The 14,555-nt window shown below is 40.3% G+C and overlaps 1 protein-coding gene across 1 annotated transcript; it reads right to left on the bottom strand.

The window, feature by feature from the left end:
* Positions 1-525: 525 nt before the first annotated feature.
* LOC131299094 (uncharacterized) lies at positions 526-4,745 on the bottom strand. The gene is made up of 5 exons (XM_058324662.1): positions 4,493-4,745; positions 3,779-4,319; positions 2,692-3,098; positions 1,942-2,040; positions 526-1,006 (listed from the first exon to the last, which is right to left on the bottom strand). Exons 1-5 carry the CDS (start codon positions 4,621-4,623, stop codon positions 856-858), a joined length of 1,329 nt encoding a protein of 442 aa, XP_058180645.1. The 5' UTR covers positions 4,624-4,745; the 3' UTR covers positions 526-855.
* Between the last annotated feature and the right edge of the window lie 9,810 nt (positions 4,746-14,555).

Below are 14,555 nucleotides of genomic sequence, written 5' to 3'. Positions count from 1 at the left end.
TGTTATATTTTATATGCAATATTGATATCGTTTGACAGATTTCAATTAATTTTATTAGACAAAAATTTCAAAATTGTGTAAAACATTATACATTGTGAACCCGTAAGTACAAAATGCACAATTAAACGAGCCTTTTCCTACTCCATTACAAGACTAAAAGAACATGAACTTCAAGTCCATCAACAGAAAGAACCTCATCGTTAGTATTCTCCCCGGCACAACCCTAGCTATATCCTCCGGTTTCAACCTCGGTGATCCCAAATCGATGCAACCCCGAAACCCTAATAGATAACCCGAATTCTCATTTTCATCACTGAACACAATTGGGAGTTCTTCGAAACACCGAGGATTGTTTACGCGAGATTTTGGTCCGTGGTGTCTCCGCAACACGTATCTCTCATGCTAATAGGGCCCAATGCAGGGTTTCATCAGAATCATGTTTTTTAGGCCTCCAGCAGTGGAGGCATCGGTTGGAGCAAAAACTCAATGTGTCCATCCATTCAGTTTGGAAAATGTAGGCATTAATTAAATCAAGGCAAGATCTAATCCATTCATCGATTCGAACTCTTGAACAGATATTGATGTCCAGTTCTCAATAAAAGCCACTAAACGCGGCAGCAAAGTTCTGCAAAGCAGTGATTACAGGGCCAAAGCAGAAGCCTTGTCATTTGACAAACCTCCTACAAACAAACTGCCTTGACGTTATCGAAAACCAACGTCATCGTTTCTCAACTAATTGATTTCCGATGGTACAACAATACTGGTGCAAAACGAAGCTCCAGCGCCCAAACCTTAGCATATTGACCACATGTAAACGTAGCAGCCGTTTGTGGCTCCCGCAAGCATCCCAATCTCTTAAGGGTGTGCATCAAAGCGAGATGGAATTGCAGATATATGGGGGCTCCGTAAAGTTCTAATACTTGTTCTCTTGGCTGTGGAGATAACGTCGACTTCTCTCTTCACACTTCCGACGAAGAGGTATGAATCATCCCAGCCCCATATTGCTCTGCTTCATTATGCAAGAAAAAGAGATGTTAACAATTGATGCGTTGATCCAGATTTTACTTGGTTTTGTATATAAAATTCCAGTCTCAAAGTGAAGATCCTAAAGCTCATGTATGTAAGACAGCTTCATGGTGGACCAACAAATAAAGAGCAGCTTCATGGTGGACCACCAATGTGATTAACTAGTTATTCAGCATGAACAAGAGGTCCTAAACCGTTTGGACCAATGGAAGGAGACCCGATGGGGGAGGATTTTCGAAAACAAAAATTATAAAGAGCAGCTTTGATAAAGTAAAAAGAAACCCCCAAAAAACATGAAAACCAACGCATGGAAGCAATCACTTGTAATCAATATGCAACATCACCATGCCTATCTGAATCCAATTGCTTTGTGTATTACTTGTAGACATAGTACGCCTCAAGTCACTTCACAGGCAACATGGTACATTGACAACCCCGTTAGAAAGATAGGACCAAGTATAAATCTGCATTTGAATCAAAAGGAAGAATAAGAAGGAAAAAAACTGCATGGGTAGGTTACGATTCATTTTCGACTGTTTTCTTCCAGGACAAACATGGAAGGATAGGGACTAGGGAGAAATCATGTGCAAAGAGAAGCATCACAAGAGAACGGGTATTATTCATTTCTAACTTATTGATCCATTTATATGGCACGTAATCTATGTAAGATACAGAATTCAGGTTCATTTTGCCAAGTGAATCAGTTAAAAATAGCCAATAAATCCAGTTAAATTGCAGATAATGGTGTGGTGACAGTGCAGCACCCTGAAGAAGAAGAACAAAGTAAGTATAATTACCAACAACAACAAAAAATACAATGCAGCCCCCAAAAAGTAAGATCAGCTCTAACAAAGAAGACTAAGCTGATCTTCCAGAGCTAATCATTGGCATTTGACTATGGACAAAAAACCATACCTGAGTGCAGCAATCCCTCTTCCTGTCGAATTTTGATAATGTATCATACTTGTGTCTTCAAAATTAGCTCCAGACAATAGGCCGACTTTGTCATCAGAACTATATCCTCAAAAATCAGTATGAGCGTCACTAAGCTGTGTGAGATGCAAGTTGTATCGGACCAAAACAAGATTTGATAATATAACAGAATAATCTTAATTGCTTAAAATGAAGAGATTGATCAACAGTAAATAGTTTCACCACGTTCCCAACACTGAAATAGTACCTCCACTTAAGTAGATATAGAGAATATCGAACCACAATCCAGATCAAATAAACTTAGCACCAATAGATTCTTCCTCTCAAACTGAGAATCATATCTTTTTGTTTGTTTCAAGTAAAAGTTTCAAAACAAAAGAAAACAAAACTCAGATTTTGCAGGTACACATATCTGAAATAGAACATAATTTAAACTGAAGCCAGAGCACAAGCCACACAAAAATATATAATAATTTCAAGCACACAATCAATGAATCTAGTCTAGCATCTTATAACAACATTACCAGCTTTCAGGAAAAAAAATATTTGATCTCCCAGGGCAGGAATACTTATTGCTCAAGAACTGTATTCACATCGTATAGAAGCATAGTATAATGTTCGCTCATTAAAAATATTGTATAATGTTCAGTCTTGTATTAACTTCCTATATGATTTTCACTAAGAGACACCAGCTGACCAGCGACACCACACGTCAAAAAGTCATTTACATACCCTGTTGTTGCTAGACAGCTTCCAGAAGGTGAAAAGTAAGCTGATTGCACGGAACTTTTGTGGCTTACTGTCTTCAAGAAGTTTGGCTTAACTGCATCAACAAATCTCAAATCCCAAATGCAAGCAGTCCCATCTGTGGAACTTGTTGCCATGATGTTGGTGTTAGCTGTGCTGAAATCTATTGTGTTGATTCTCTTTTCATGCAAAACCCATGGGGTTAAAGCTTTTCCAGCCCTCTCATCCCACATATTGACAATTCCTTGAGCCCCACAAAAATACAAGGACTTAACATCATTTGGTCGTTGAGAAATGGAAAGTATGGCATCATTGCTGGAATATAACAAGACGAACATCTCCTTCTCAACATCCATCAACCGAAGAAATCCATCATAGCAGCTGCTGTATACCTGCATATGCACCGACCAAAATTGGAAATAGGAAAATCAACCCTCCACGGCCAATATAGTGGTGAGCAATGGCTCCATTGTCATAAGCCATAATGCAAAAGGAAGTTGAGGAATGCAAAAGCCATGTTTAGTCATGTCACTCCAATAAAAGAGAGAGAATATAGTAGACTCAGGTATGAGTATCTTGTAAAGGTCAAAGTGGCCGAACTTAGACCTTCGTAAAATTAAACCCCAAGATATGGAGAGATATGTGTCCTAAACTCAGATGTGTACAGGCCACAGGGTTCCAGGGACACGTCTAGAATACTTAGGGCTTACTCTCCCTGATTTTTTTGCCTATTAACTTTTTTTCGATAATCCTACTTTTCCTACTTCTTTGTTTTGCATTACATTGTAATTTTTGAGATTAATCATTCGTCTCGACGAGAGTCCTATTTTTCCTAATTTTTTGTTTTGCCTTACATCATAATTTTTTGTAATTAATCATTTGTCTCAACGAGAGGAATCAAAAAAGTATAAAAATGTGGACCGGAGTTGAAAAAAGTTCATCTAAAACGACACTTTAGACAAAAAAAACAGCTCTTTGGTATTACTTTGCTTACTCCATTACATGTTACTTTGCTTACTCCATTACATGAATAAAAAGACATGAAATTCATGCAAATAACAGAATCAAATACCTTCGTCAAGGAACATGGATGAACTACAATCCCCGTGACTGGCCCCAAATGCGGTTGGTATAAATAAATCCCATCTCCATCCTCGTTTCTAGCATCAACATTCCAAAACCCAATATGCCCAAACTCGTTCCCCACCGCAACCAACTTCATATCCGTCGATGGAAAGAACCTCACCGTCAGTATCCTCCCCGGCACAACCCTAGCTACATTCTCCGGTTCCAACCTCAGCGACTCCAAATCAACGCAACCCGAAACCCTAATCGGATGACCCAAATCCTCATTTTCATCGCCAGAGCACAATTGGGAATTCTTCGAAACGCCCATTATTGATTCAATTAGGTTTTGGTCAGTGGCGTCACCGCAATAAGCATCTTTCATGGAAATAGGGCCCAATGTAGGTTTTAATTTGGGGGTTTTACCTTTTTTTAGGCCTCCTGCAATGGAGGCATCGGGTGACATTCCTCTGCGCCGTAGAGACGTTCGGATTACGATTGAGATTTCAGGCTTCGGTTTTTTCTCTGGAATTACCTTGGTTAGTGCCCTAGAGAGATATATAGAGAGAGAGCTTAATAGATGAAATTAAATTGACATATTAATGTATCTATCAAATTTCCGTACATACTTTGCATCTATCAAACTTAAATGAAGAGAGAGAGAGAGAGAGAGAGAGAGAGAGAGAGAGAGAGAGAGAGAGAGAGAGAGAGAGAGAGAGACCTTTGGCGTTTGGTTGATTCCGTGAGATCGTTGATTTTGGAATGGATATTGAGAGAAGCGAGCATTTGCTCGTTGCGCTTTATGTTCTCGAGCCGACGGCGCTCGTACTCTGTTAACTTCTCGGGCGCCATGGGAGCGAGTGAGAGAGTTGCAGAGAGAGAGGGAGAGAGAGGTAGATGTAGGCGGGAAAGATAACTGGCGGGAAACAGAGTAAGGTGATAAACGTGGCGTCATCTGTGGCCGTTGGATGTGAAGGCTGGGACCTCAAAAAAATAATGTGAAGTTAGTGTCCCGTTTATTTTGCTACTCATTATATAATCTAAATGAAAAAAATATTATGACCTCCATCTCAATTAGTTTCTCCACTTTCACTATTTGGAATCTCTCAAAAAATTGTTTATATCTCTCAATTTGTAATTTATTTTTTATGCAATATCGATATCATTTGATAGATTTCAAATAACAACAAATTGGTCTAAAGTCCAAAAGAAGAGGTCCCAAAGCAGATTTAATCCAGCTTAAGTTTCAGTGATGTGTAAAGTCCATTAATGAAAATATTTTGGAGTTTAAGATCCGTGAAAAGATCAAATTGCCTTTAATGAGACAAGAGCCTTGTTTAGCTAACACAAAAAGAATGTCTTTTTTCATTTAAATTGACTTTAATGAGACAAAGGCATTGTTTGGCTAACGCAAAAATATCTTCTTCTTTTTTTTTGTTTTTGACCGTTGACCGACGTTGACTGGTGTATCTGTTCACTTTTGGTATATTTGTTGATTTTCATTTTTATTTTTTTGACCGTTGACCGGCGTTGACTGACGTTGACCGGTGTATCTGTTCATTTTTTGTGTATCTATTGATTTTTTTTATTTTTTTGACGGTTGACCGGTGTATCTGTTCATTTTTTGTGTATCAATTGTTGATATATTTGTATTTTAAGTGGAGGTTGTGGTGATAGGGGTGGTGGCGGAAGTGGAGGTTGTGGATCTATTTTGGTATATCTGATGTTGATATATATGTATTTGTTTTGTGTTGGTGTATCTGTTTTGGTGTATTGGTATATCTGTATATGTTTTGTGTTGTGTTGGTGTATGTGTTTTCGTATATTTATATCTATTTTTTTGTATCTATTGCTGGTATATTTATATCTATTTTGGTACATCTGCTATTGATATAACTGTATCTATTTTGTGTTGGTGTATCTGTTGTGGTATATCTATTATATCTGTTTGGTGTATCTGTATCAGGTATATCTGTATCTGTTTTGTTTTAAGGAAAAAAAAAGACTTTGTTGTGGCAGTGGCGGTGGTTGTGGGGTGGTGGTGGTAGACATGGTCGTGGAGGTGGTAGACATAGACACCTGATCCTAACGAAATATCATATAAACACTTGACATATTAAAAATACTCATCAATTAAACTCCTACGTCCCATCAACCTCCGTCCAAAATAAGCGAAAAATATGTTTCTCTCTCCAATTTTGCAAGAGAGAAGCTGGAGCAAACCCCAGCAGATATTGTTGGTATATTTGGTATATTTGTATTTGTTTTGGTACATCTGTTGTTGATATATATATATATATATATGTATCTGTTTGTGTATGTGTTATGGTATATCTATTGTATCTGTTTTGGTGTATCTGTATCTGGTTATCTATATCTGTTTTGTGTTGTGGTGGCGGCGGCGGCGGTAGCGGTGGTAGACATGATTGTGGAACTGGAGTGGTGGTGGTGGTGGAATGGTTATGGAGGTGCTGAGGGGATGAGGGTGTGGTGGAAGTGGTGGTGGTGGAGGAGGAGTGGTGGTGGTGGAAGTAGAGGTTGTGGTGGCATGGTGGTGGTGGTGGCGGCGTCGTGGTGGTGAAGGTGGTGGTGGCGTGGTGGTGATAGAGTGGTGGCATGGTGGTGGTGGAAGTGGAGGTTATGGTGGTGGCGGCGGCGTCGTAGTGGTGGTGGTGGTGGAGATGGGGCCGTGGTAGTGGTGGAGGTGTGGGGGTGGCGGGTGCGTGGTGGTGGTGATGGAATGTCGGTAGAGGTGGTGGAGGAAGTGGAAGTGGAGGTTATAGTGGCATGGTGGTGGTGGTGGCGGCGGCATCGTGGTGGTGGAAGTGATGGTTGAGTGGTGAAGGGGGTGGTGATGTAGTGTTGGCATGGTGGTGGTGGTGGTGGCGTCGTAGTGGTGGTGGTGGAAGTAGTGGTTGAGTGGTGGATGTGGTGGCATGGTGGTGGTGGAGTGGTGGTAGAGATGGTGGTGGAAGTAGAGGTTGTGGTGGCATGGTGGTAGTGGTGGTGGTGGTGGTGAAAGTGGTGGTTGAGTGGTGGTGGTGGTGGTCGGGGTGGAGGTGGATGTGGTGGCGTGGTGGTGATGGAGTCATGGTAGAAGTGGTGGTGAAAGTGGAGATTGTGGTGGCATGGTGGTGGTGGTGGTGGAGGTGGTGGCGGCATGGTGGTGGTGGAAATAGAGGGTTTGGTGGCATGGTGGTGGTGGTGGTGTGGTGGTGGTAATGGAGTGGTGGTGGAAGCAGAGGTTGTGGCGGCATGGTGGCGGTGGTGGCAATGTCGTGGTGGCGGTGGTAGAAGTGGTGGTTGGGTGAAAATAAAAAATGAACGGGATTGTCTCAGTGATAAGGGCGAATGACTGACTTTGCGAGTACTCTCCTTGATTAGGTGTTCGATTCTTTATCGGGTGAGTATCCTGATAGTAGGGGGACGTGACTTGTAAAGACCTGATTTTTTTTAAAATAATAATAATTACTCAAACAAAAATAATTATTTTGCTCGAAAAATTATTTATGCCGTCATACAAAATTTTATTCCATTATCATTCGTGTGTGCGCGCGTACCGGCGAGTAATTTTTCTTGTGGGTACTTTGGTCGTAACAGAGTATTTTTTTTTTAACCTAACACTAATACCCAGCCTCACCTTCTTCTTGTGCATTGTATTTTGCCTGCCATTCACCCAATTCATTTACTCTAACCAAACCATCTCAAACCAACTAAACCATTATTTTCCTTCCCATCCGTCCATCAACTTCTCCCATCACCAGGTTTGGCCATTTCTGGCACTCACTTTTCTTTGGCTAATGAAATAGCAACACCCTAATGCAATACATTCCTTTAACTCTTAAACTAAACCTTAAACCCCACACTACATTACCCAAGAGATATATACACCTCCCTATATTACTCTTCTTTCTTTCTTTTCTTCTTTTATCAACACCAACACACACACACTTCGGCAGAGAGAGGGAATTGTAGAGAGAGAGAAGAACAGCCAACCGGGTCTCCATTTCTAGCCACCACCGTGCACCTCCGTTACCAACCGAGACCACCATCTCCTCTTCTTCCCTCTGCACGAGCCGGGTACCACCAACACTACCACCTTTCGACCGAGCTCCGCCGCCGTCCCGACCCGCCACCGAATCACTCCGTAAACCTTTTTGTCGGACAAGAGGTAGTGTGGGCACGCACCCCGAAAATCGCTCGATCTTTGGGTTCCCTTTTTAAAGACTGAGCGCGGCCCATTTTGGAAAAAGCGCGGCGAAATGCCTCGATTCAGAGTCGCCACTCGGGTTTTAGCGGTGAAAGCACCCAAGGAACCGAATTCGAAAACGTTTTTGCCACGTTTGTTTGATTTTGAAAAGGCGTAGACCGGTCCGTCGTCACCTTCGATATCTGAGGTTCGGGAGCCAGGTTACGAGAGGGGAAGGGTTTTATGGCACCCCTCTCGCCCAATCCGGAGATCGGTCTCTACTCAGGCAATTTATAAAGCATTTGCATTTGTCTCTCATTTTATCATTTTTTAGCCAGTTAGGGCGGGGGAACAGTTAATGGGGGCGAAAGCGGTAACAAATTGCAGTTTATGTGACAAAATGCCTATGAATGATTTGATTGCGATGCTAAGTATAGATTGAGAACAAGCACTGAGCATCCCGAGCAAACTGCAGTACGCTGTCACAAGGTGACGTGAGCAGATTCTGCCAGCATGCACTGGTCGAGCCACTGCATGGTGATACAACCTGCGCACGCCACATATAAACTGGCGTACTCCACTTGTTGGATCTCTCAGTCTTTGTTTGCAACCCTCTGGGCTCTGGAAAAGGACCAGCGCACACCCAGGGCAAACCACGCAGTTTATTATAGCAGAATATAAACAGTCACAGGCAAAACGAATGGCTTTTAGGCCATGAAAGAAAGCAGAACACCCCAAAACAGTGTGGGACAAAATATAGGCCTAGCTTTCGCTTCAGATGCAAGGGCCAGTCACTGGACCCAGAAGCCTACTGCCGTACGCCAGTATATTACTGCCGTACGCCACTTTGCCTTTGATTCCAGTGTTTGGCTTTGCATCATCTGGGTTCTAGAACATGACCAGAAGGATCCCAGAGGCCTTTACATGACAGAGATGAAAAAGATAGGATATTACCACTAAACAGTTCTAAATATGGAAAGCAGTAAACCGGTTATTAGCATGCTAAGGTGATCGACAGAAAGATAAAACAAAAGGAATGACGATCCATGATCCCCACGCCAGTTGTGCTCATACTGCCATGACTGGCGTACGGCATGTAGGAACTGGCGTGCGCCAAGTATCGTCGCATACGATTGTTGTATTTTTACCAGTTCAAGGCCAGGACTAGTATTGTTTACCAGCCTGGGCCTTGCTGGTTCCCCTCAGGGGCCGAAAACAGAAAGGAATGCAAAGGTGGTATACCTTTTGGGTGTTGAAGTTTGAAGGTGGTTTAGAGCCTAGAGGTTGAAGATTGATGTTGTATGGTGACTGGATGTCAGTGGAGGTATGTGGAAGTGGGCTTCTTTCCTTTCTCTTTCAATGGAAGAAGAAGAGAGAAAGCAAGAAAGGAGGAAGAAGAGAGAACTTTTCTTCTTAATGAGGCCAACCCCTTGCAAATGAATGCAAGGGGGGTATTTATAGAGGGGGAGTGACTGAGATCAGTCTGGTCTAAGGCCTTGTTTGGCTGTTTAAGGTAAGGTTGGAGCCTCCCATGCATTAAATGCATGGGACTTGCCTTGATGGGGGGTGTAGGAGAGAGGGGGAGCGGGCCTGGCCGATATAATCATCAGGGACACTGTGGCCGACGTCAGGGTGGCACAAAAGTCCCGCCCAAGTTGCTGAATAAAGTTGATTTGACTGGGTTTGACTGGCGTGCGCCACTATTAACTGGCGTGCGCCAGTAAAAGATGGGCCACTGGTCGATGACTGACACGTGGCAGGTGACTGGCGTACGCCTCCAGGACACTGGCGTATGCCAATTGGGTTTTGCTGGGGCTGTTTGGCTCTGGTTTGAAGGGTTTGAAAGGTGTTTTGAGAGAGGTTCGGGACGCTCAAAGCTCAACCACACCTTTGTCCTTAAACTGTTTTCGACTAAGATCATCATTGGGGAAATAAAAGATCGACAAATGACATTATCCGGACGGTCCAGAATGGGGTGTCTACAGGTAGTTAAAACTTACCTCCCTAAGTATATATTTGTTGCTAGTATAATATTGAGATGCTTGGCGAGTAACCTGTGATTAATCGGAAATGTCGGAATGGAGAACGATGTGTTAAATTTTTAGCTCGTGTTCTAGAAATTTTGATTTGGAGGACCAGTTATGATTATGAAAGTCTTGGTAAATCTTATTTAGAAAATTTTCAATTTAGTATATATGTGGTTATGCATGCTCTAAACCTACATGTCGTAATGTTAGCTTATTGGGATAACAAGAAACAATGCCACATAATCTCATGCTTAATGACGTTCAAAATCCATGCTCAGACTTAGAATATTTTAATTTGACAGAAACGATTGAAGAAAGTTTATGTATAATTTCATTCAGTGTTAGTCGTTATCGGAATTGATATGCATCTGTTAAATGCTTAACATTTCTATTAGTATATTAGTTAACAAAAGTCCTTGTGGATAAGCTATTGGATGAACAAAATAGAAAAGAAAAAGAAAGGTTTAATTATGTTTTCGTCGTTGTCAGTATTATTGTTAATGATATTCATTATTGATATTCATTATTGATATTGTTACTTGTCTTGATAAATGTTATTGTCCTGCGAGAACTTAGAATGGACTTAGGTTAACGGGGTAGTACATGATTAGAGAATCACGTAGACGCTGATAAGTAAAGGATAAATCGGAAAGTGATTGAGTTATGATTTTAAGATGGGTGCTAACAGGGGCCCAGCCTTGTGTTAATGGGTGCTAACAGGGGCCTAAGTTGTTTGAGAAACGTAACCCTAGGTAAGGCACAGTGGTGATTGGCTGCAAGAATAGATTTAGTTCATTCCTTGTGTGGTTGCGTTGACTGTTGATCCGAGTAAATAATTTGGTAGCTATCAGCGGGATACAACAAGGAGCTGTCTGAATCACACTGGGTTGCCTTACGCTAGAGGTTAAGAGTAGGACGGATCTCAAGGTGAGATCCTAGATTTCACATAAGTTAAAGAGTAGTAATTGAAATCAAGCGTCATTTATTATTTGCATTGCTATCCTTAGCTTGTTATGTGTAAGTTATAGGTTTCGGGTAGGTTTTGGCTAGTGAGCGTCATCGCTCATGGTACTACGTTGCCTTGGTAACTCGAATGCCAGGTACCGAAGACAGAGCATAAGTGTCGTACAATCCGACTGGAGGCTGAGGAGGGAGCCGAAGAACCTTGGTTTCCGTATGCGTAGTCGCTCTGATTTAATTTAAGTCAGCTTTATTTTGGAAGCTTCAAGGCTTATTTGGGGAATTGTAATATTTGGTCAAATTTGGCTACTTAAACTAAACTCGGTATGGTTGTAATATGATGACATCTGCTTTTGAAACAGTGATGTATTAAATCTATAAATTTTAAATTGGAAAAATTGTCCTTTAAATGTTTTTATTAATGTTTTGAAATTCGGGGCGTTACATGACTGGTGTGGCCGCACTAATTTCCCCCGAGGTTTGGGTTGCGTAGTCAGATCCAATTGTGGCTCGGCTGTAAGACTGTTCCTGAATTATAAATAAATAAAAAAAAATTTCACAAAGAGCTACCAGCAAGTCAGCAACACCGCACGTCAAAAAGACTTTGGCATACCCTGTTGTTGCTAGACAGCTTCCTGGAGTAGTCTAGAGTCGACTATATACAGGTGTGTCTGGACCAAGGCCTGGTAACAAACTGAGCAAGGGTTAGGAAATTTTTTTCTTTTCGCGCAATTTCTAAAGTGTGAGGTCACTCTTATTTTTATAAGACAAAAAATACCCTTACAATAAATAAAAATTATATACTCCTCCCGCCACATCATCGTCGGAATTTGGATTGGAATAGTTGTTGGTGCCGAAAAGTTGACTAGAAAAGTCACATACACCCAAAAAGTTGGCGGCGGCAGAAAGTTAGCTGGAAAAGTCACCGGCGCCGGAGTTGGTCACTGATGACTGGCTTCGAGGATCGGAGGATGGTGACCGGAGATGTTGACCGTACCGGTGGGAAAGAAAATGTGGACCAGTGATGGTGACATTTTGATAATAAAAAAATAAAATGATATCGACCAAAGGTGAATTTAATCTGTTGAGTTGTTTTAAACAGCTAAACTAAACAAAAAAAGTTTTCATCTCTCGAATGAGTCCTAAAAGGGAGGTTCAGAACACTCTCCAGTATAAACTCAGACACTTAACCCCTCAACGGGATCTCCGATTTAACAGTTTGCACCTTCCATTAGCATTCCGTCAGTGTTTTGGATAGAAAAAAGTAAAGTGCCCAGCACATGACTTATTTAATGCCAGAAAAAAAAAAAGTAAACTCTTTTGACCTTTAAGTTTAGTTTTCGTAATAAATTGGTCCAATTGATAATTTTTGTCGGCCAAATTGGACAGAAAAAATCAAATTGATGTTAGTTTAGGCGTTGCAGTTCGTACCAAGTTGGTCCAATTGATGACGTCTGCCCTCGATCTGATTTTTTTTATTTAATTTGGTTAACAGACGTTATCAATTGGACCAACTTGGTACGAAAACCAAACTTGAAGGTCAAAAGAGTTGCAATTGATACTTGAAAGACGAAAATGAGACTCGGGTAAAACTAGGAGGAACATTTATATAAATTTTAAAAAAATATATATCTATTAAGCAGGTCATTCTGGGTCAAAATCCCCGCTTCGCCACTGATGACCAAGGCGTTCGCTTACACATTTCCAGCCAATGATATCTCACCCACATGGATGTTTAAGTTTGTAAACCTTGTCATTTTGATTACTGCATGTTGTAGTGTGGGCCGTAATGATAATGTTTCTTTGCGTAGTACCATTTGAGGTTCAATTGATAACGCTTGTGGGGATAGATGTGATATAAGGTTTTGCGTTTGAATTAGAATTATTGATTTTGTTTATGTTCTATGAGAAAATTGATTTCTTAAAAGTATAGGTAAAATGTCTTTATTAAAAAGTCATTTTGAAAAACAAGGAAATGCTTTGCTATAATCCTAAATAACTAATGTTTTGATATGAATTTTTGGCTAATTGCCTTCGTGCAGAAAGGTTCTTTAGCAGGCAATAGTTCACAGTAATGACACTGCCGACGAGTCGCCTATTAGATTAGATTCATTGCACCTAGGAGTGGAGTAAGGAATTTGTTTGCTGGGGTAAAAAATTAGATTCACAAGTGATTAAGATACTTTTCATTTACAAATCCAAAGAATAACTAAATTAATCGGTAAATTATAAAATAGATATACACTTATAAAATGTATTTCTGCTTTATAATTAATTGGTTCCAAAGACTAGATACATTTTGAAAATGATGCATAATTGGTTTAGTCCCAGCGATTACCTGGTATACATGGGACAAAAAATAGTAAATAAATGGGGACCAGAATAGACGGGCAGAGTGATCTTGTACACTTACATTAGGTTAGGAGGACAAAAATGAAAAAAGGCAGAAAAGACTACTCCAAGAAGTATGTGTGGAGTCTTTGGATCAAAGCCAAGCATGCCCAAGTCAATTGGAATATGAAGGGCTTATCATCGACATCGACCAAGACAATTATGTGTGGAGTCTTTTGGATCAAAGCCAAGCCTGCCCAAGTCAATTGAAATATGAAGGGCTTATCATCGACATCGACCAAGACAATTGGCAGAACCATCCAATGACCAAGACTTAGCATTGTTCTCTTCATTTTTCAAAAAGAATTTTTCAAAAAATTCCTCCTAAATTCCCTATACTTTTAACATTTCTCTCTCTATCTCTCTCCATTTATTACCTCTGCTATTTTTCAAAAACCAAACCAAACACAACATTAGTCTTTTTTTGGAGTCTGTGCTACTTTTCAATGAATTATACCTTATAATCTATAATATTATAAGTGATTTTGAAAACTTTGTTTAATAATACAAATCGAGAGCTGTCAACTAGCATCCATACTATATATAAAAAGTATTAGCAACTGACAAATATAACCAATTTAAAATCTGGTTAAGATGAAATGAGGTACTAAAAAATGGGAACGGCGAGAATACTATCATTTCTCCAAGATGGAATGATGTACTAAAAAATGGGAACGGTGGGATTACTATCATTTTTCTATCTATCACTCCACTTATTACCTTAAAAACCAAAGATTATCCTATGCTCATTGGCATTAAGTTGGCTTACATTCCTCGGTAACTGGCCTCATATTAGGAAGATGCATTAAGTTGGCTTACATTCCCAAAATGAACCGGCTACACCTCTGATTCCAAAATAACATCACCGGCCACATGTGAACTTGTCAGCATGCTATTATTGTTTCACATGATGACAATTGTACCATGGAGGGAGTAATTTCTTCAGCATAATCAATGGACGTTATTTTTCTTTAGGCTTATCTCTAGCACTGAGTCCGTGTTGCAGTTGGGCAAACTATTTTTGGAAAAAAATAAAAACGTGACTGTGGAAGTAATCTAAAGAAGAAAATAAAATAATTAGTATATTTTAATTACATTAGGCTAAAATTATTTTAATGTACAAATGTAATACATTGAAAAATAAAAAATTTATGATATAATAAGTATACACTTCAATAAAAAAAATATATGTTTATTAAGTCAGCCTTTTTGAGTTA

This window comes from Rhododendron vialii, chromosome 1a (genome assembly GCF_030253575.1).
Source record: "Rhododendron vialii isolate Sample 1 chromosome 1a, ASM3025357v1".
Lineage (NCBI taxonomy): Eukaryota > Viridiplantae > Streptophyta > Magnoliopsida > Ericales > Ericaceae > Rhododendron > Rhododendron vialii.
Note: the sequence above shows the minus strand (reverse complement) of the source record. Positions and strands in the feature narration are given on the sequence as shown.

Excerpts from the sequence above, each read along its gene's own strand:
- LOC131299094 (XM_058324662.1), bottom strand. The coding sequence starts at position 4,623 with ATGGCGCCCGAGAAGTTAACAGAGTACGAGCGCCGTCGGCTCGAGAAC. Across the intron at positions 3,099-3,778 it reads ATCCATGTTCCTTGACGAAG|GTATACAGCAGCTGCTATGA; the intron begins GTATTTGATTCT and ends GTGCATATGCAG. Across the intron at positions 1,007-1,941 it reads AGAGGGATTGCTGCACTCAG|AGCAATATGGGGCTGGGATG; the intron begins GTATGGTTTTTT and ends ATAATGAAGCAG.